The 21,794-nt window shown below is 35.1% G+C and overlaps 1 protein-coding gene across 3 annotated transcripts; it reads right to left on the bottom strand.

Annotated features, from left to right (window-relative positions):
• Positions 1 to 2,033: 2,033 nt before the first annotated feature.
• LOC130814433 (subtilisin-like protease SBT2.5) lies at positions 2,034 to 21,457 on the bottom strand. Of its 3 annotated transcripts, XR_009042417.1 has the most exons (12): positions 20,899 to 21,252; positions 20,510 to 20,723; positions 19,616 to 19,760; positions 19,110 to 19,504; positions 17,997 to 18,092; positions 17,840 to 17,912; positions 16,923 to 17,208; positions 16,517 to 16,842; positions 15,483 to 15,750; positions 14,492 to 14,776; positions 5,628 to 5,886; positions 2,684 to 2,820 (listed from the first exon to the last, which is right to left on the bottom strand). XR_009042417.1 is itself a non-coding variant. In XM_057680486.1 (11 exons), exons 2-11 carry the CDS (start codon positions 20,698 to 20,700, stop codon positions 2,414 to 2,416), a joined length of 2,472 nt encoding a protein of 823 aa, XP_057536469.1. In that variant the 5' UTR covers positions 20,701 to 20,723; positions 21,317 to 21,457; the 3' UTR covers positions 2,034 to 2,413. The 3 variants fall into 3 exon arrangements, 2 of the variants coding, with proteins under 2 accessions (XP_057536469.1, XP_057536468.1); XM_057680486.1 differs by lacking the exons at positions 5,628 to 5,886; positions 20,899 to 21,252 and adding an exon at positions 21,317 to 21,457 and having other exon boundaries at positions 2,034 to 2,820; XM_057680485.1 differs by lacking the exon at positions 5,628 to 5,886 and having other exon boundaries at positions 2,034 to 2,820; positions 20,899 to 21,248.
• Between the last annotated feature and the right edge of the window lie 337 nt (positions 21,458 to 21,794).

Raw genomic sequence — 21,794 nt, forward strand, 5'->3', positions numbered from 1 at the left:
CTTAATGCCTATTATATTCACTTAATGTTCACTTATTATATTCTTAATGCTTATTTACAATATACTTAATGTCCACCTAAAAGGTACTTATAATGCCTACTTACAATATTCTTAATGTCTACCTAGAATTTAGCTTACTAGCCTACTTACCTTATCCTTAATGTCTACTTACAATATCTTTAATGCCTATTTACAATATACTTAATGCCCACCAAGTAAGTAGTACTTACATTATTCTAAATGTCTACTTATAATATTCTTAATGACTATCGAAAAATTTACTCTATATTTTTCTTTTTCGATCGGCCCAATTAAAGATAATCTCTTAAAAAGACCGTATCTCACAAGAATTCGTGTGAAAATAATATATATATATATATATATATGTACAACTCTGCTACTTTTTTAGTGCTTGTTGCCTGTTCATACCAACTCCTCTTTTGAGATTTGAGTTTGTTTAAAACAAGAAGATATTAAATGTCGTGTGTACATATATTTAAAAGATTCCTTATTGAAATATTTGAGTGGTTTTGTTGAAAGTGTTTAATACTACTATATTCAAATTTATAATTTAATGAGTTATTATATGAAATTAATATGATTAATTGATGTTCCTGTGTGGTTTTGTAGAATAATTAATTAAGAAGTTAATATTCTGCTATATGATTAATCAAGAGTAATTTGCTGGTGGAAGCCTGTTTTGGATATCTTGTCAAGCTATGCAGTAAGATCACCTGAGAAGATGATTGTGCCTGTAAAATGCAACAAGGGGTTAGCAGGGCCGAAATGTTTTTCCAGGAACCCACTCCAACGCCCAAGTCAGTATCAATCTGAGACAAATTGCTTATTAGGTCCTTCCAGGAGCATAGTGACTACAAGGTGGATAACTACTTAGAACTTATTTATATGTGAGGTCTTTATGATTATCTGACAAATGTTCTTTTGAAGATTTAATTATCACAATTGCAATTACTCTCTTATATTTATGATTGTGTTATTAATGTTCTTCTGAAAATCAATGTAGGTTCTTGAAATTTAATTGTAATAACTCCTTAACAATAAATTACTTAAAGTTCTTTGTATCTCTCTCTTAATGGTAGAATTTAGTTACCTCATTTATGTGCCCCATGAAGTGTATTTACAGCCTATCATTGTGCATCTAGAGCATTCCTTCTGTTATTTCATCGATCCCCAAAATTCTCGTGCATGTTATTGTTGCTGCCTTTTGACGTGTTGATTTCTCCCCTGTTTTGGTGGTTTTTCCTCTAGTTTAAATGACGCTCTTTGCCTCTTCTATTAACACGTGTCCCACTAGCTTGTAATAATCTTCAACAATGGACAAGTGTCTTGCACTCGCACGTGACCTTCCCATGCACTAATACTCTTAATGCACGTTTAAAGTTTCTTCAATCTTCCCGGACAAATGCTACCAAATCTCCTTCTAATTTTATTAATTTCTCTCATATTAACATTAATTTAATCCTCTCAGATAGTTTCCTACCATAATTACTTATGACTAATATTTTACCTATACAATTGATACCATATTATAGTTTTAATATCTAATAAATAAAATTTATGAAAGCAATTAGACTTTGCTTGAAATAAATTTAGACTTTGCTTAAAATCAATGTTTACTAATATGATGATTAAGTGATGAACGATGACAACTTAATATTTACAAACTCCAAGAAGCAATCGTAACTCGTGCACTCGCCAGTCGCTAACCACCCACAGGTCTGCCAACTTCATGCTCAATATGCGCCACCATGGTCAACGGTTAACCACCTTACAAGGCCACTGGTCGCTGCGCATCTTTTCTGACTCTTACAAACATTGTGCACAAGGGTTCTTGCAGGTCCTAGCAGAATGCAATCCAATACTGCTTCTCTGCAGCTTGGTTGATAGACTGTCTCTTGTGCTCCCGATGCTCAAACTTAATGTTACATTGAATCTCGAATAGCGCAATATGAAATATGCTCCGAATATGATATTACGAAGTTCTTACGAAGTTCTGGGAGAATAAAAGTACGTTTCGATAATCAAAATTATTATTATGATATTACACCTGATCAAGTAACTTACAATACAATTTCCTCTTCCGTAGGCTTTTTTGGTTACCAAAGTCGATCGCTAGCTTCTTTACATGGAAATCACCAGCGGAAGAGATCAAACTAAATCTATAATATACTTGTTCTAGAGAAAAATACAACATGATTAAACCATATTACAACAATAATTATCCGCCAAAAAACGAAAAAATTACTACCTAGGAAGGAAGCGAGCGACTTTCCCACCTATACACGATCTTTCTTCACAACCCTATTCGATATTTATATCATGCCTTCTCAACACACCGGCTTTTTGGTGTAGGATGTCTTAAACTCGTGCTTTATCGACAAACATCCCTGACCTATCGCTTGTAACCCATAGCTACTACGGGGATTCTTACTTTGTGCCCTCGGATTCCTTTTAACGTAACTTGGCCAAAGGTGTAGGACCCAGTTACTGAACGTACAGTCAAGGTCACAGAAAATTTTCGAGATGCCCCTGGAAGTAATGTCATAGCAGGAGGGTTTACCTCAATGGCAATGGATGGTGCCATTCTTGCTGTGATTGTGTATGTTTCTTCCTCCGCGACATTAGTAACAGTTCTAGTGACAGTTTTAGTACCAACAAGGTGTGAGATTGCTATTGACGGTGTGTTGAGGTTCGATGGATGGCCCATTGTAAAATTACAAGGTGATCTTGTGTGGTTCCTTATCTCGTGAGGATTGATTCCAGGTGTGGTGCACAAGAACCCCAAGTAATCTGAATAACCTGCGATATCATGTGAAGCAATATGTCACGAAAATGCTGTATTAGCCAGTAAATTAATAAAGATAGACTTCAAAACAAAGATATACGAACAAAGGTTGTAGTTCAAGATATTGAAGATAAAAGGTTAAGCAGTTGCGAAAAAGCAGATAGTAGGGAATATGAGGATTTTGAAAGAAATTGAGGAAGGATAAACGCCCAATTATGACTTTGATTGGGATAATCAAATATCATACGATGAAAATAGGCATGCAAGAACAAATAGAACGAGATTGAAGTGAGTGAAGGAAGAACTGTTGGGACCACTATAAGAGATGGAAATGAGAAACAAACATATAACTACTAGTTAGAAATTTGAGGAAAAGCTAAAGCGGGAATTAGAATAACCACATAAAAGTACACAAAATAATTGAACCAGCAACACATGATTCGCTAATTTCCTCGTGAATCGAAAAAGCGAATTATAGTCGGTTTTAGGCTATCTTTTGGTCATTTTGAGTGAATCGCGAATTTGGAAAGCGAATTAGCCAGCGAATGATGTAACACTGAATTGAACAAATTCTAGCATTAGGAAGATTCTTAAAATACTCAACTTCACGATACGAGACATCCCAAGTCAGAGAGAAAGCAGGTGACTACATAGGGCTCATAGTTGCTGTTGGCCTCTCAAGGTTTTGATGATGACTTCACTTTTAAATAAACAAACATATTTTTAGAGATTGTTTTGTAGGTATATATCCGATTTTGTTGAATCGTTGATGAAGCCTATGACTTGGTTCGTGGAAGTTGTACGTGTCTTAGAATATCCAAGAAGTTAGATAAATGCTTAGGATGTTAAAAGTAGACAAACGGTCTACTGTTCCCAAAGTTGATAATCTAACAGAAGTTGTAGATGGAGACAGTACACAGTTCCTACGTAGCAGGTCTGGAGAATAACATCGACTGGAAAATTGCGAATTAATTATTTTCTGTTTTTAAGTTGATGTAATGGGTTAGAATTAATTTAATTGCTTAAATTAATTAGTAAGTTAATTGACAAATCTATTTTTAGGTTTTCTAAAAATAGCCCAAGACTTTTTCTTGATAAGATTTAGATCTTCTATTTTTTAGGATCTTATGTTTTAAACTCCTATGCTATTTTTAGCATTAAGGAAACTGATTTTTCTTTGAGCAAATAACAGCCGGACACTTTCTTAATTCCACCACCTTTTGTTTTGAGAACGTGGGGAAGTGGAGGTATGTGTGAGATAGTGGACGTTATGCTTATGGTAACTGCTGGCTGTTCCCTCTATAAATAGAATGGACTTTGCTCGAACCAAAATCAATCTAAGAGAATCCAAGAGAAAAAAAAGAGTGTCCATTAAAGGGAGATCATCTTAAGAAAAATATTTTCAGTTTTCCAATGCCAATTAATTTATTATATTTTTCTTAAGTAATTATTTTAATTTTTAATCTCTTGAGAATTGGCCTTGTAAGGGTTAATGACTGTTTTGTTGTAATTAGACTTGTGGGAAGTTTAAGGGAATAGAGAAGAGAAATGTGAGAAGAGAAAGAGAAGGAGAATAGAGAAAGAGAATTAGGCCTAGAGTAGAGAAGCTTCAAGTGAAGCAAACATTGTTTTGTGTAATTATAATTGATTGCCTAAACATAGTGAGAATTTTGAAATCCCGGGGGGTCGTGGTTTTTCCTTCTTATTAGGCCAAGAAGGTTTCCACGTAAAATCTTTGTCTCTTTTTATTTCTTGCTTCTTAAGTTTAAGTTTTATTTTGTTTGTTAAAATTCCGCAAGTTAGAGCAAAAACGTAGTACAATTCAATACACAACAATTCACCCCCCCTCTTGTTGCATTTGATCATCTCTTCATATTCCAACAATTGGTATCAGAGCCCTGTTCCTCATTTAATCAGGAAACCCTAAGAGCAGTATCCTGTTCCCACAGAGATGTTGAAGATGAACGAGCGCATGGAAGAGGGGTACTCCACACAAAGGTCACCCATGTTTGATGGGAAATTCTATACTTACTGGAAAAATAGAATGGAAATCTTCATAAAGGTCGAAAACTATCAAGTTTGGAGAGTTATTGAAGTTGGAGACTTTGAGGTGACGACCATCAACTCCAATAACGAAGCTATTCCAAAACCAATCACTGAATATGAAAAAGAAGATTTTCAAAAGATGGAGATGAACGCTCTTGCTATCAAATTGCTTCACTGTGGTCTTGGACCCAATGAACACAATCGTATTATGGGTTGCAAAACTGCCAAGCAGATTTGGGACCTGCTAGAAGTTACCCATGAAGGTACCAGCGAAATGAAGCGGTCCAAGATTAACCTCCTAATGTCCAAATATGAAAGGTTTGTTATGAAACCTAGAGAGAACATTCAAGAGATGTTCACCAGGTTCACAAATATCACGAATGAATTGGTCTCTCTTGGTAAGATCATTCCCGTTGATGAACAAGTTAGAAAAATACTTAGGAGTCTTCCTCAAGACGAACGCTGGAGAGCTAAGGTCACAGCCATTCAGGAATCGAAAGATTTCACCAAGTTTAATTTGGAAGAGTTGGTTGGTTCCCTCATGACTCATGAATTGCATTTAGGAACAGCTGACAGTTCCCGTAATAAAGGACTGGCTCTGGCAGCGGATGATAGTGAAGAATCAGAAGCTGGGGAAGAGGAAGCTGCTATGTTGGCACGTAAATTCAAAAAATTCTTCAGGAACAGCAGATATGGAAATCAAAGGAATAATAAAGAAAAAGAAACTGCTAACATGAAGAAAAATTTTGAATGCCACAAATGTAAAAGTACTGACCACTTCATCAAAGATTGCCCTCTATGGAAGAATGAGAAGGGCAAGGGAAAGGCAAGAGAAGCTGGAAGGATGCCTAAACAAGGAAACTTCAGAACTGATTTTCGAAAAGCTATGATCGCAGCTTGGGGTAATAGTGAAAGCGAAGCTGAAACTGAAGCGCCAATAGAGGAAGAAACCGCAAATCTGTGTCTCATGGCATCTCATGAAGAGTCTAAGGAAAAAGAGGTAATGTCTTCTAGTCCATCTCCTAAACAACTGTCTAATTTAAGTAAGAATGAATTAATCAAATTGCTGTTAGAGACACAAGAAAAGTTGAATGAAAAAACAGCTAAGTGTCTCCAAATTGAGAAGGAACTTAACTTAAGTAAAGATCATATCTCATACCTAAATTCCTTTAGGATCGATGTGCAAAGTAGATTTTTTGATTTGTTAGATAAGAATATCATTTTAAAAGAACAATTGGAAAAATTAAAGCAGGATTTCATTATTCTTAACATTGAATTAAATCAAAACAAATTGCTAGGATTAAAATTGGTTAAAAATGATAAAACCACTCATGTGTTTAGCACGGAATTTCAAGAAATAAAATTAAAATTAGAATCATATGAAAAAGAAAATAAGTTTCTAAAAGATCAAATTAACTTAAGAGGAAAAGGGAAAATCAATGAAATTCCCAAATGGATTCTAAATGCTAAAACCAAGAGTAAAGAAGGTCTAGGTTATGTTAAGAATGAAAAAAGGAAAAAGGTATATGTAGATCTCCCTAGTAATAAAATCTGTTCCTTTTGTGGTAAAATTGAACACCTAAAATATCAATGTGTAAAAAGGGAACAGCACACTAAAGCAAATGAAACTTATGTCGAATGCATATGGATTGAGAAACATGATTCAAATTTAATCGACAGGGAACCCAAGGCTGACTGGGTTCCTAAAACTAACCATTAGTTTGCTTTACAGGCTCAAGTGAGGGGGAACAACTCATGGTATCTCGACAGTGGGTGTTCCAAGCACATGACGGGTGATAAATCAAGATTTCTCTCACTTGAAGCGTATGATGGGGGAACTGTAACCTTCGGTGATAATATGAAGGGTGAAATAATCGCCAAAGGAAAAGTTGGAAGATCAAGCTCCCATGCCATTGATAATGTATTTTTAGTCGAGAATCTAAAACACAATCTTTTAAGTATTTCTCAATTTTGTGACAAAGGTAACTCTGTTAAGTTTACTTCTGAACGATGTATAATTTCTAGGAACAACACAGGAGACCCTGTACTAGAAGGAATCAGAAAAGGGAACACCTATGTGGTGGACCTGGACACTGTTCCCAGAAACAGTCTAACGTGTTTAAGCGTTATAGAAGAAGACCCACTTCTTTGGCACAAGCGTCTAGGTCATGCTAGCTATTCATTGATTAACACCTTAAGATCAAAAGACCTAGTAAGAGGATTACCAGCAATAAAATTCCTCAAAATGAAATTTGTGATCCTTGTGCTAAAGGAAAACAAGTGCGGTCATCCTTTAAATCAAAGTTTCTGGTGACTACCTCTAGACCATTAGAATTAATTCATATGGATCTATGTGGACCTATGAGAACACAAAGTCGTAGTGGCAAAAGATATGTGTTTGTTATAGTTGATGATTTTAGTAGATTTACTTGGACCTTATTTTTAGCAAGCAAAGATGAAGCTTTTGATGAGTTTGTATCTTTTGCAAATAAAATACAAAAATCTACCAATAATTCAATTGTTCACATTAGATCGGATCATGGCAAAGAATTTGAAAACTCAAACTTCATGAATTATTGTGATGAACATGGTATAAATCATAATTTTTCCGCTCCTAGAACACCACAACAAAATGGAGTGGTAGAAAGGAAGAATAGAACCCTAGAAGAAATGGCTAGGACCATGTTGATTGCCAGTGGTCTACCTAGAAATTTTTGGGCAGAAGCCGTCAATACTGCATGTTATATTCTTAATCGTGTATTAATAAGACCAATTACTTCTAAGACACCCTATGAATTACTCAAAGGTGTTAAACCAAATATTTCCTATTTTCGTGTGTTTGGATGCAAATGTTTTGTACATGTGAATGGTAAACGAAATATAGGTAAGTTTGATGAAAGAAGTGATGAAGCAGTATTCCTCGGTTATTCATCACATAGCAAAGCTTACAGAGTTTATAATAAGAGAACAATGTGTGTAGAGGAATCTATTCACATAATTTTTGATGAAACTAACTTTTCAACAAGTGAACAGGAAACAAATAATATTAAAATAGGTCTTGCAAATTTAGAAGAAGATGATGAAGGAGTTAAAATGCAAGATCCAGGAACAGCAGGTGAACAGTCAATACAAGAAGAGGCAGAGGAAACTGACCAAATCCAGGAACTGCCAGCTCAACAGGACCAGCAGACTGTTCCCAATCCAGCTGTTCCCGCAGATGACCAAGATGATCCAGTAGCTGAACAAAATGCAAATCAAGATGTTGAATCAGAACATGCTACTGTTCCCTCCAGAGAATTTGTGCCTAAACCTTGGAAATACCAAAGTTATCATCCTCTTGATCTGATTATAAGTGATATGAATAAGGGAACACAAACCAGATCTCAACTGAGAAACTTTTGTGCACACTTTGCGTTCCTATCATCACTTGAACCCAAAAATCACGAAGAAGCTCTAAAGGATTCCGAATGGATAGTAGCCATGCAAGATGAATTAAATGAATTTGAAAGAAATAAAGTGTGGCACTTAGAACCCAAACCAAAAGGCAAGAAGGTAATTGGTTTGAAATGGGTATTTCGGAATAAGCTAGATGAGCATGGAATAATTGTAAGAAACAAAGCAAGACTCGTGGTCAAAGGGTACAATCAACAAGAAGGTATTGATTATACTGAGACATTTGCTCTGGTAGCAAGGTTAGAGGCTATTAGAATTTTAATTTCTTTTACTGCATTTATGAACTTTAAGTTATATCAAATGGATGTGAAATGTGTTTTCTTAAATGGTTTTCTTGATGAAGAAGTTTTTGTTGAACAACCTCCAGGTTTTGAGAACACCTCTTGTCTTGATCATGTCTACAAGCTTGACAAAGCTTTATATGGCTTGAAGCAAGCTCCTAGGCAATGGTATGAAAGACTATCAAAGTTTTTGATTCAAAATAACTTTGTTAGAGGAAAAATCGACAAAACCTTGTTCTTTAAGAATAAAGGTTCTCATATTTTGGTTGTTCAAATTTATGTTGATGATATTATTTTTGGTGCTACTAATGATTTATTATGTAAGGAATTTGCTAACCTAATGGGCACAGAATTTGAAATGAGCATGATGGGAGAATTAAATTTCTTTCTTGGTTTGCAAATTAAACAAACTGAAAATGGTATTTTTATTCATCAACAAAAATACATAAAAGAACTTCTTAAGAAGTATGGGCTAAACAATGCTAAAATCAACCATACACCCATGGCTACAAATGTTAGATTAGATGAAGACCTAAAAGGAACTAACGTAGATCAAACAATGTATCGAGGCATGATAGGTTCCTTATTATATCTAACTGCAAGTAGACCCGATATTTCATTTAGTGTTGGTTTATGTGCTAGATTTCAATCAAATCCTAAAGAATCACATCTCACGGCAGTCAAACGAATTTTAAGATATTTGAAGGGAACAGACGACTTGTCCCTATTTTATCCTAAAAGTGATGTTTATGATTTAAAAGGTTTTAGTGATGCAGATTATGCAGGTGATCTAGTTAATAGAAAAAGCACGTCAGGTATGGTACAATTTCTTGGCTCTTGTTTAGTTTCATGGAGTTCCAAGAAACAAAACACGGTTGCATTATCCACAGCCGAAGCTGAATACGTGGCAGCAGCAGCTTGCTGTTCCCAAATGCTTTGGATAAAACAGCAACAAAGATATTTTGGTATTAAATTTGAATGTGTTCCTATTTATTGTGATAATACCAGTGCCATATGTATATCTAAAGATCCAGTGCATCATTCACGAGCTAAACATATACATATTAGACATCATTTCCTTAAGGATAACGTAGAACACAAAAATATTGTATTAAAGCATGTCAATACTAATGAACAAGTTGCAGACATTCTGACTAAACCGCTTCCAAGGGAACAATATGAAAAGATGAGATTGAAACTTAGTATGATCAAGCTCCACTAAAGTTGGTTGCATAAAATTTCCAATGAAGCATCATGAAAAAAAAAGGGTCAGGAATCAACCTCAAAATTTTGATTGAAAATCAATTATTGCATGGATCAGGTAAACACGTAATGAAGTTTGTACTATGAATATTTTCTTGTTTGCATGTTGTTAGTTTGATCAGACCATAGCAATATGTTCGTTATTTTCTTTATAATTTTTTTTATATATCATAATTCATCATTTTTTTTATTTTGTTTTCATATTTTACTTTAATATTCATAATTTATTCATATTTCATTTTTTTCTTAAAAATGTACGGCCAACTAAAATTAAAAACAATAGGAAACGGTTTTCAATCCCATCTCTTCAAAATCTTTCCATATCAAACGCTATGATTAGAGCATTAAAGGGATTGGACTTAAGGAAACCGTCATTTCATCACATTATTAAACCCTTCTCTTACTTCACACTTCACACGCCTTCTCTATTCCTCTTCAAGAAACCGTCCTTCTCCCTATCTCTCAATCTATTCAACACTTCAAAATGAAAACCCCAAGTTCCTCAAAGAAAACCCCTAAATCCCGTAAACAATCACAGCCAAAACCTCTGAGAGTGGTTCATCCTCCACCATTACTGGATGCTGCACCACTCACCACCAAAGAAACCACAAATACATCACCCAAACAATCTACTGAACCTACTGGTACAAAACGCAAGATCTCATCACCAAAAGGTGGATCATCTTCCAAAGTAGTCAAACGTTCGAAGCTTGCTCATCCTAATAGTGCTGAAGAAGTTGCAAAAGAAATGTCTGTAGGATTTGGGTTAGACAAGTATTGGTATGATTCTACTTATTTTCCTAAATTGCATGACATTTTACAAAATCAAGAATGGGAGATTTTGATGACAAATTTTAGTTTCAATTCCATTTTTCCAAATCTTATGCGAGAATTCATTTCAAATTTTTCAAATGATTGTGGGACGTGTTCTAGTAGTGTCAAGAACATCAAAATAGAATTTAGCAGTGCATTGTTGGGGGAATGGTTTAGTGTTCTTAATGTTGGTTTTGATACATATTGCGTTGGTACAAAAATAGTTTTCTCTGGAATTAATGAAAAGACAATTTTTAAATTTTTGGGGGTTGAACAAAAGAAAGGGAAGATCAGTCATAATATTCTTTCTCCATTGCATAAATTACTGTATAATGTTGCACGTAGATTTATTTTGCCCCGAAACTCTAAAAGGAGTGAAGTAAGTTTACGTGATGCAACCTTAATTTATTGCATGGATAACCACATAAAGATAAATTTTCCGTCATTAATGATATCGCATTTGTCTGATTGTATTGAGAAGAAAAATTTTGTTGGTTATGGGAGGCTGTTGACTTGGATTTTCAGAAAGTTTGGTGTACCATTGGATGGGCTAGAGTTCCCAATGGGTCCCAACATGAAAATAGGTGTGAAATGTTTGCAAAATTTGCACCTCAAATTAAATGATGAAGGAATGTTAATACATGAATCAGAGGAGGTTGTTGAAGTAGAATCTGATGAGGAAGAGATTGAAAAAGAAGAAGCAAAATTGAGGGAGAGAGATCAAGAAGAAAAAGAGGAAAAGGAGCAAGAGCCGTTCCCACTGACCATATTGAAACAGAAGAAAAAGGGGAACAGGATGGAGAAGCTAGTAAGGGGGAAGCAGAACAGGAGGGAGCCTTAGGAGAAGAGGCTCATCACAATCTCTGTGATGATACAAGTGATGAAGAGATTGTGATAGCTCTGAGGAAAAAGGCTAAATTCATTAAGAGGAAGAGTAGGAGGTTAGCTTCAAAACGCAAGGCTACAATGGTTGATGATGCTACATTTGACACCATGCCTGAACCTATATCAAGTGAACCTCCCTCTCCCAAGCCAACCACATCATCACCACATCACAATCCATCACCACCTCCATCACCAATACAGTCTACACCACCACCTTTTCAGTCACACACTTCACCTAATGTAGGTTGTACTAACTATGATTCTGTTCCTGCAGCTTCTTTAGACTCTGTCCTCTCTAAGCTAAATGACCTCCAGTCTCACTTCCTTGCATTTCAAGACGAAACTCGTGTCTCCCTTGCTTCAATTGTTGATCAGCTTAACCAGATGGAGAGCCGTCTTGGTGCCAAGTTGGACACAGTAGAAGTACAGACTGAGTTCGTTGATGAAGAAGAGACTGCTCCCTGATCCCTCTTCCTATATGCTTTTATGATTTGTTGGCTGTAATATTAATCAAACAACTTCACTTTTTAGTCTTTGTACCATCTGAGGTACAAAGTTGTATTGTTGAACAATTGCTACTTTTCTTTCTTTGCTTTTATTAATGGTCTGTGACAACTAATTATATGCAGGTTTGATTTTTATTCATGGCACTTCCTTTTATTATTGTTTCTTGTTTTCATCACTGACAAATCTATATGGTTTGTGCTGAGGTTTGATAATCCCTACTTCTTTTTGATTGATGACAAAAGGGGGAAGATTATGCACAAACTTAAGAAAAGCAGTGAATACACAGTAACATATCTTGGTTGATTTATATTATTTCTTATTGATGATAATGTGCTGAGTTTATGCTAGCTTAATGATCATCTGTGTTTTCAAGTTGATGGATATTTATTTGTTTTTGTGAATTTGTTTTCAAGTTGTTTTTGTTGAAAATACTTAATAATTTGTGTTAAGTTTTATTGTGTTAGTTTAATTATGTCAGTTTAATTAATTTTAGTTTATTTCATTTAAGTTTTAGATTAATTAATTTTGAAAATTTTTAAACATATTTGATATTATGGAGTAAATTGTTTTATTGTGAATGCTTGGTAAATTATATTTTAACGAGTTGATTTGCTAAGTTATTTAGATTTGCTTTAATCTCTAGTATGCTCTAAGAATTTTTTTTACTCTATTTTACTTAAGTTTGTTTATAAAGTTTGCCATCATCAAAAAGGGGGAATTTGTTGGCCTCTCAAGGTTTTGATGATGACTTCACTTTTAAATAAACAAACATATTTTTAGAGATTGTTTTGTAGGTATATATCCGATTTTGTTGAATCGTTGATGAAGCCTATGACTTGGTTCGTGGAAGTTGTACGTGTCTTAGAATATCCAAGAAGTTAGATAAATGCTTAGGATGTTAAAAGTAGACAGACGGTCTACTGTTCCCAAAGTTGATAATCTGACAGAAGTTGTAGATGGAGACAGTACACTGTTCCTATGTAGCAGGTCTGGAGAATAACATCGACTGGAAAATTGCGAATTAATTATTTTATGTTTTTAAGTTGATGTAATGGGTTAGAATTAATTTAATTGCTTAAATTAATTAGTAAGTTAATTGACAAATCTATTTTTAGGTTTTCTAAAAATAGCCCAAGACTTTTTCTTGATTAGATTTAGATCTCCTATTTTTTAGGATCTTATGTTTTAAACTCCTATGCTATTTTTAGCATTAAGGAAACTGATTTTTCTTTGAGCAAATAACAGCCGGACACTTTCTTAATTCCACCACCTTTTGTTTTGAGAACGTGGGGAAGTGGAGGTATGTGTGAGATAGTGGACGTTATGCTTATGGTAACTGCTGGCTGTTCCCTCTATAAATAGAATGGACTTTGCTCGAACCAAAATCAATCTAAGAGAATCCAAGAGAAAAAAAAGAGTGTCCATTAAAGGGAGATCATCTTAAGAAAAATATTTTCAGTTTTCCAATGCCAATTAATTTATTATATTTTTCTTAAGTAATTATTTTAATTTTTAATCTCTTGAGAATTGGCCTTGTAAGGGTTAATGAGTGTTTTGTTGTAATTAGACTTGTGGGAAGTCTAAGGGAATAGAGAAGAGAAACGTGAGAAGAGAAAGAGAAGGAGAATAGAGAAAGAGAATTAGGCCTAGCGTAGAGAAGCTTCAAGTGAAGCAAACATTGTTTTGTGTAATTATAATTGATTGCCTAAACATAGTGAGAATTTTGAAATCCCGAGGGGTCGTGGTTTTTCCTTCTTATTAGGCCAAGAAGGTTTCCACGTAAAATCTTTGTCTCTTTTTATTTCTTGCTTCTTAAGTTTAAGTTTTATTTTGTTTGTTAAAATTCCGCAAGTTAGAACAAAAACGTAGTACAATTCAATACACAACAATTCACCCCCCTCTTGTTGCATTAGATCATCTCTTCATATTCCAACAGTTGCAAAATGGAGACTTACTGAATTTTCACCCGACATAAAACCTGACAGAACTCAACCCAAACAAGACTCGGTCAGCCCAACCTGTTTTTCTTATATTTGATAAATTTTAAGTTCTACGTCAATATTTTTGTGTTAGAACCTACTATATGTCCATTAATTTTACGGGTTTCAGTCAATATGCCTTTTGCAGTACATGCCGCACAATTAAAAGTGTAAGAAGTATACAGAAAACCGGAATCAAGCGAAGTGGGATAAATATGTTTATAGGATGGCGAAAAGGAGACAAGTTGTTAAAGGATATGAAGCATACAAAGCATAACAGAACATTTGTGTCCAGGATGAAGAGATAAAGTTTAGATGAACAAAGAGTAAGAATTACATTAAATTTAATGTTGAGGCTAGTTTTTGAGCATGCAAGCAATCAATTATGTAGTTAAGCTCAATGATTCCAGCTAATGCTTCCCATAAAGCAAGTGTCATAAAAAAAAATTAGCACAAACCTGCATCAAATATGAGGCCTGGATCAAGAGCAGCTTGAGGATTAACATGCCCACTCCCATAGTCAAATGGTGTAGCAGTAACTAAAGTTATCTCTTCAGATGATCCGGTGTATTGCTGTGCTTGCAGTGGTCTCCCAGCTCGGTTGATTGTTGTCGTTGTTGTCATCAAAGCTGATTTAATAGCGGCCGGACTCCAGCTTGGATGCTTTTGCTTTATGAGAGCAGCTATCCCAGCAATATGCGGAGCAGCCATACTTGTTCCAGATATCATGGCAAATGCTTCCCCTACACAGAGTAAATGTCTGTAAACAATTCTCAACTCATAATCCATTCTTCCATTTATAAATAATTTCATCACACAACCCAACAACCCAAAATGGTCGGAATTTTGTGTTTTGGCCTGAACATGCAAACTTTGATACTTTTGTGGTTTTAACTCGCAAAATTAAACATCGAGGCTGTAATTCATAAAAGTGTTAAACTTTAAGGCTGTAATTCGCAAATTATTCTAGTTTTTATCCAAATGATAAACTGAATAAATAGGGGTGGTTTAGGCCACATGTAAGAAGTCCAACTACACAAGGCCCCAAAAATGAAGGGTCCTTAAATATATTTTTTGGTAAATAAAAGAATTAACCATTATTCAACCAAATTACAACCCAAGCCTAGGGAAGAAGGAAAAATCATCTAGGACGGACTCTTCTAAACTCACTAGATAGAAACATCAGAATAAGTAACACTACAGAACCAACACGATTTTTCTAGACCCCACACTTTTGAAAAAATATAAAATAAACAGGAACTCAAATATTATTGTGCAGTTTTTACCCTATCCCTGAAAATAAAGAAAATAAATTTTATAAAACTTCAATTAAAAATTAAAAAAAATAATAAGTTTAAGGTTTCCGACATCATTGTTCATTTGTTTAATAGAGAAACATAGCCGTCATGGAACGTGTCATAGACTTTCACAAGCGACGAGTAGGCCTACCTGCGTAGTTGGGTTCATCAATACCATTTGGTGCCCAAGCTGCCCATATGAGAGCTCCAGGAGCCAAAATGTCAGGCTTCAGAAGATCAGCATCTCGGAAGTTGTAGTCTTTTATGTTGGGACCCCTTGCAGAAAATAATGCAACTTGCGGGGCCGACTTATGAAGAGTAGCCCTTAATCCATTACCAATACGCCCGTTTGCTTCAAAGCTCTTAACTCGCCCAGTCCAATCTCGTGGAGTAGAGCCATTATAATAGTTTATGAGCTCCTGAAAGTTGGGAATCAGCAAATTAGAATGCGTCGTATTGACATTTTGCAGAACATGAAGGTCAGACTTCACAAAAGCTTCACGCACAACAGCAAATAATAGTATTACAATGTAGTACCTCCGTCCCGATGGATTTGCTTCATTATCAATTTTGGGTTGTCCCTCTTATGTTGCCTTATTTCCTTATTTGGAGATGAACCCCATTTTTTTCTTTTAATCTCATCTATACATTTAATTCTCTTTTAGTATTATCCACACAATTCAATCTCTCTTCTCATTTGTAACCAAATTATCACATTCCCTTAAACACAACCCCATTTGCAAATAACGCAAATTCAAAGGAACAAAGCAGTAAGAAATATGAGTATGTTTACAACAATTATAGGAATTAGGAAACCTTAACAAGATGTTGACATTATGCTTTTTTGTAACAATAAGACTACTTTTTCCTTTTTCAATCATAACAAAGGAAAAAGGAAAAACTCCTAATACTGAACAGAAAATGTCTACGATTCTTTATCAACAACCAAAATTAGACCAAGCACAACTGATAGAATCCCAAAACGCATAACCCATTACCGATGAAAATGATTTATTTTTATGATATTGAGACTGAATAAGATACGTTGATGTATGACCTAAATCAAACTTGATTTAGATGACCATGTGCTACCTCTAAACCAAATGATCTTCCATTAGGGTGTAATTTCTGCATTAAAACCCAACCCATAATAATGAATGAAAGAAATATCTCAGGAAGGTTTACCAGGGAATTGCGGACATCAGTCACAACGATGCCTGGAATACTGCTAGGGACTGGATCAAATTTTGTCCCAGGAGTAACATTTTCCACAGCAAGGACAAATCCAGCAGCGCCAAGGCTCCGAGCTGTCTCAGACACTTTCTTGATAGATGCAGAACCCACAACAAAATTGAATGAGTAGCCACAAAGAAGAATTTTTCCCTCCACCAATTTTCTGTTAAGAACTTCAGGTCTCTGACAATCTGAAGGGCTGAATCTTGTAACAGACGTATCGAGCATTGCATCCTTTGCCGCAACAAGAGTGTAAGTTTTGTTTAAATGAGACGCAGCTGCAAGGGGGAACGGGATTTGCATTAGCTTATAAAATGAAAAGATCTTGAAAAAGAATGAATCTCGTAATAGAACTCACGTGACAATCCCATTCCAGCAAGAACTTTCCCGTTTCCTAAGAAAAAATGATTTTTATATCTACGATCATCAATTGCAGCAGCAACAGATGTTATCCATGGACTGTAAGATAATATAGTTTTAGGAAATGGACCGCCGTTTCCAGCTGCCTGTGCAACAAAAATGCCTGCTTTAACCGCTGATAGAAGCACCGCATCAAAGGGATTTAGAAAGGTAGTTTTCGTTGCAGCAGGTGGACTGTTTGGCCCAACTGAAAGATTTATGATATCAACACCATCATGAACAGCCTGTGAAATAATATTTGCGAGTTCAGATGCTTAAGCTGCAATCAATGATGTAACTTGAATAAATTCACGATTTTGATAGCATCAATTCCTAAATCGCTCAATTATAAACAGATATTTTAGGAATTTTGATAAAAGCAATGCCAAAGCATTTATTATAAAAGTTGAAAAATCCATGGAGTAAAAGAAAACGAAGAGAGGACATCAATACCCCAGTAAAACGAAGCCACGCAATATACAAAGGAAATCTACAGAGGTGTCAATGAATTTAAAATCGTACAATCGAAATTTTCTTTTGTTCAGGACCCACAAAATGCACATAAAAAGACTCTAATGGTTGAATACTTGAGTGTGAGCATGTGGAGCATCATGACATGATACCATACATAAAACTTGAGACAACCAAAAAATACCAATCACCAAAACAACAGAATTCTAACCAAACACCATCCGATTCCCAGGGAGAAAAATGCAACTCAAACTCAAAGACACTTCCAAGTTCCAATCGCCACCTTTTGCGCACTTGATCGATAAAGGATGATACACTTATAGCAAACAAGTCAAAATATTGAATGGATATTGAATATGTAAAACCAATTTTACAGAAAAGATTGCTAATATATTGGAGCAATACCTGGTCAATGGCAGCTATGACATCTGAAACAAATCCTCCGAAAAGTTTGTAAAGCGCTTTATAAACAGCGATTCTGCAGCATAAATAAAAATATGTTGTCACCTCAAATGCAGTAAGAGCTAAGACAGTCAAGATTAGGGAGGTTTGTAATCCTCACCTTGCCCGAGGGGCCATGCCACTTGCTTTACCAAACTGAAATCTATGCAACCTCACAGGAATACCATTGTTGCCAGCAGCAATTGCAGCCGTATGACTGCAGGAATATTGAATTCACAGAAACTAATCCATCAATCTTTTTCTAAGTGAAATTACGGAAAAAGGAGTTGGATTTATTGTAAAGCTGAAAACCCTCTATTATATTAAATTTGCAGTTAAAATTAACTATTAGTGAAATGGAAACCTTAGTAGAAATTCAGAACATAGCTTAGTTTCTATGGCATCTGTTTGATTTTAATGGTAAAAAACTAAAAGAATTCCTCTCTTTGAGATGCTAATTAGAAGAATTGTAAGAAAAGGGAAAGAGTTTACCGAACCGCAAAACCTCATTATGTAACTTGTGATTAATATCATGGAGTAATGGCCACTTTAAGTTGTTATTCTAAAATATAAGCCATTATTATCTTCATTAACGTGTATTGGGTTCTAAATGGTCTATTAGAAGCTTTTATTTATAATATGCTCTAAAAAACTTGAATTACTATGACAAAGTGATTTTTTGCCAAGTTGACATTCACATTCCGATGTCCGAAAAAGAGTTGCAACGCCGCAAGGGGCCGCTTCGGCGACATCGCGACCTTTACCGCAATCGTACCGACATCTGCAATTTTTTTCTATGATATCCACTTCCTTTCCCCAAAATCCCACTACATTGTGGAAGGAAAGAGAAATAGGAATTCCATATTGAAGTCGTGTAATGTAATGTGTTGTTACCTCCATCCCTCCCTACCAATTCATGTATGATCAATGAGGCCAAACGCTAGGAACTTATACATTTCATTTCCTTTATGTTCCTTTCTATGTTACACGGACCCTTCATCATACCTAAAAAAACCCATATTGGATGTTCATTATCTGACATGCTAAGGGACAATCATCATTATTTTTGAAAAATGATCAAATTTGTTATAAAATACCCAAATCTAACACCTGAAATATATCCATGTTTAACACTAGACCTGTCTCAAAGTAACAAGAACCTTTACGTTTTTCCTTCCTAATTATTCCAATTATACAAGCAGTGAAAATGCCCATCAAATTAAACAGTTCTAACCTTCCATGTCCATCACCATCTAAGGGAGAAGCATAATCTACTGCAGGATTGAATGCTCCAGCTGCTATTGCAGCTTTGGCGAAATGCTGAGCACCGACAATCTTTCCATTGCAGAAACTCCTCTTTGTGTCAGGATCAACTTCACATTTCCCTCTAAATTTCGAAACTGGTCCATATCGTTCTGCTTCATGAGCTGCAAAGCTCGGATGCAAGGGGTATATTCCTGAGTCCACAAACCCTATTACTATATCCTCTCCTGCCTTATCAAAACCACCTCCCGTCGGCCATACTTCAGTTGGGAGCCCAAGAAACTCGGGTGTATGTGTTGTAAGTCTCCTCACTTTCCAATCTCTTTCCACCGATTTCACACCAGGAGCTCTTCTAAGGGTTTCTGCCTACTATAAATTGTGGTTGTATAAGTAATTAAATGTCAAAACAACATGAACTCAAATTAAACATCAAAATAAGACAGCCAACATAATCAACAGGACATGGAAAAAGTTTACCTGCTCAGGTGTAGCATGAACCGAAAAGCCATTTATAAGGTGCCTATAGCTGTATAATTTGCTATAAGTACCACCTTTGAACAACAACCCAAGTAGCATATCATGTTTCTTTTCTAGGTGGCGCGCATATGATATGACAGCTTCACTGAAAATAATCAAATAAACCTTCAATGCTGTAACTTATATTTTACAAAAACATGAATTGAACAAAACTATCACTACAAACATAAGGACAACATAAAACATCCATTGTTGGCGGCAAGACAGTCACAGTCAATAATCAAGATAGCAAGCCAATCAGAAGACATTGTTTCAGAGATTTTAATTGACAAAGCAAATAAGTTGTTGGAAAGAATGAACCACTAAAAGTCAAATGTTTCATGGCATTCTCTTTACATGGACCTATATCATTCAATACCAAAACAATACACATATCAGCAGTCACTTCAAATGCCGATGCAATACTACAAATCAAAAATTCCATAATATAAGTAATAGTCAACCATGGGTATCAACATAATGTTAGAGTATATAACATCTTGGGGCCTGAACCACAATCTTAAGATTTTGGTTCAGTTGGTTCCTTGACACATAAACAATATACTACTCCTTTGTCGCCATGAGTTTGCTACAATTTCTGTCTGTTCGTTCCACTTAATTTGCTACATTGTCCTTCTACAAAGTTAGTCCCAGCACTTTATTTGATTCTCATCCACACATCTCTTTCATCTTTTAATATCTTCCACACTTTTAAATTTTTCGTCTTACCCTCCAAACAACTAAATTACTCTTAATGTTTGTGACAATCTCCAAGAAGTAAACTGTAACCTCAGGGGACGGAATAAAACTACATCAAAGCAAATGAGACATTCACCAGAGTTGGAGCAAAATTACCTAGTAACATCAATCTTCTCATCAGTCTCAGAAGCAGTAGCTTCGAAACCGTGCACACCTCCCTGGTAACTCACTACAGGATCTTCCTCAAGAGTCACTATGTAAATCTCTGCTTCAATGAGACCCAAATGGGCAAACAACACTACCATCAAAACCCCAATTGAAATAGCCTTCATTTTCACCAAGGCCATCAAACTTCAGCAGCACATTACTTCTGTATATCAGAAATAACTCGTATTTAGTGCTAAAGTAAGCCAAAACAGAACACTAGTATAGTACTATAGTTACCCCACAATGAGAACTCCTTACATAGCAAGCAAAAAGAATCATTTACTAACAGAATATAAACTTAGTAAAGAATAAGCAAGATATGATCACATCAATCATACATTTATAGTGATTCTGACAGTCAGATTCAGCACAAGATCTAGATAATTAAACCTGTAAAATATACACTCATAGTTTTAATTTTAGAAAAAAAAAAGGTGGGTATACAGAAAGGGAAGGTTGTCTGCTTTTTTCTTCATCTTTCAAAATTTTTCTCAAATTGAAATTATATAATGCTGAATAATCTAACATACACCACACAAAAAAAAAAAATAATCTAACATACACATTACACACACAAGAAAGGAATTAAAAGACCCAATATATTATTCACACTACTGGTACTTGTGTACTAAAATGAAAAGTCACAAGAAAAAATTGAAGAAAAATGAAAAGTAAAGATCTTTAAGTCACATTAATCCAAAGCAAGGAATCAGGCCAAAAAATTGTAGGGTAAGATAGAATAAAATGAAATTGTACCCAGTTGGATTATATGGTGGGTTAATGAAATCCCAGAAATGAGATGATGAACTGATGGTACTAAAGTGAAAGAAAGAAGAATGATTTAGTGAGACTGTGAGAGTGAGAGTGAGAGTGAGAGTGGGACTGAGAGAGGAATAGAGAAAGGTAGATAGGGTTTTAATTGAGATAATAATTAAGTGGGAGTATAACAAAAAGGCGCCAGACAAAGAAAGCCAACGTGGAGGGTCTCCTGTAGTTCTTGTCTTTGTGTGATTACTTTATCTTTGATTTTATTATTTTTTATTTTATTTAAGTATTCTCTCCGTTCTCTAATGTTTTTCCCATTTAAAATATTTTATTTTAAGAAGAAAGAAATTTAATTAATGTTTTTACATATATTTAGAAGATAAAATATATCCATATGAGATTTCGTTAGATTCGTCTTAACGTATACTTTTTATCGTGTATTTTTTAGAATTTTTTATTAATTGTATTT

This window comes from Amaranthus tricolor, chromosome 6, assembly GCF_026212465.1.
Source record: "Amaranthus tricolor cultivar Red isolate AtriRed21 chromosome 6, ASM2621246v1, whole genome shotgun sequence".
NCBI classification, from domain to species: domain Eukaryota; kingdom Viridiplantae; phylum Streptophyta; class Magnoliopsida; order Caryophyllales; family Amaranthaceae; genus Amaranthus; species Amaranthus tricolor.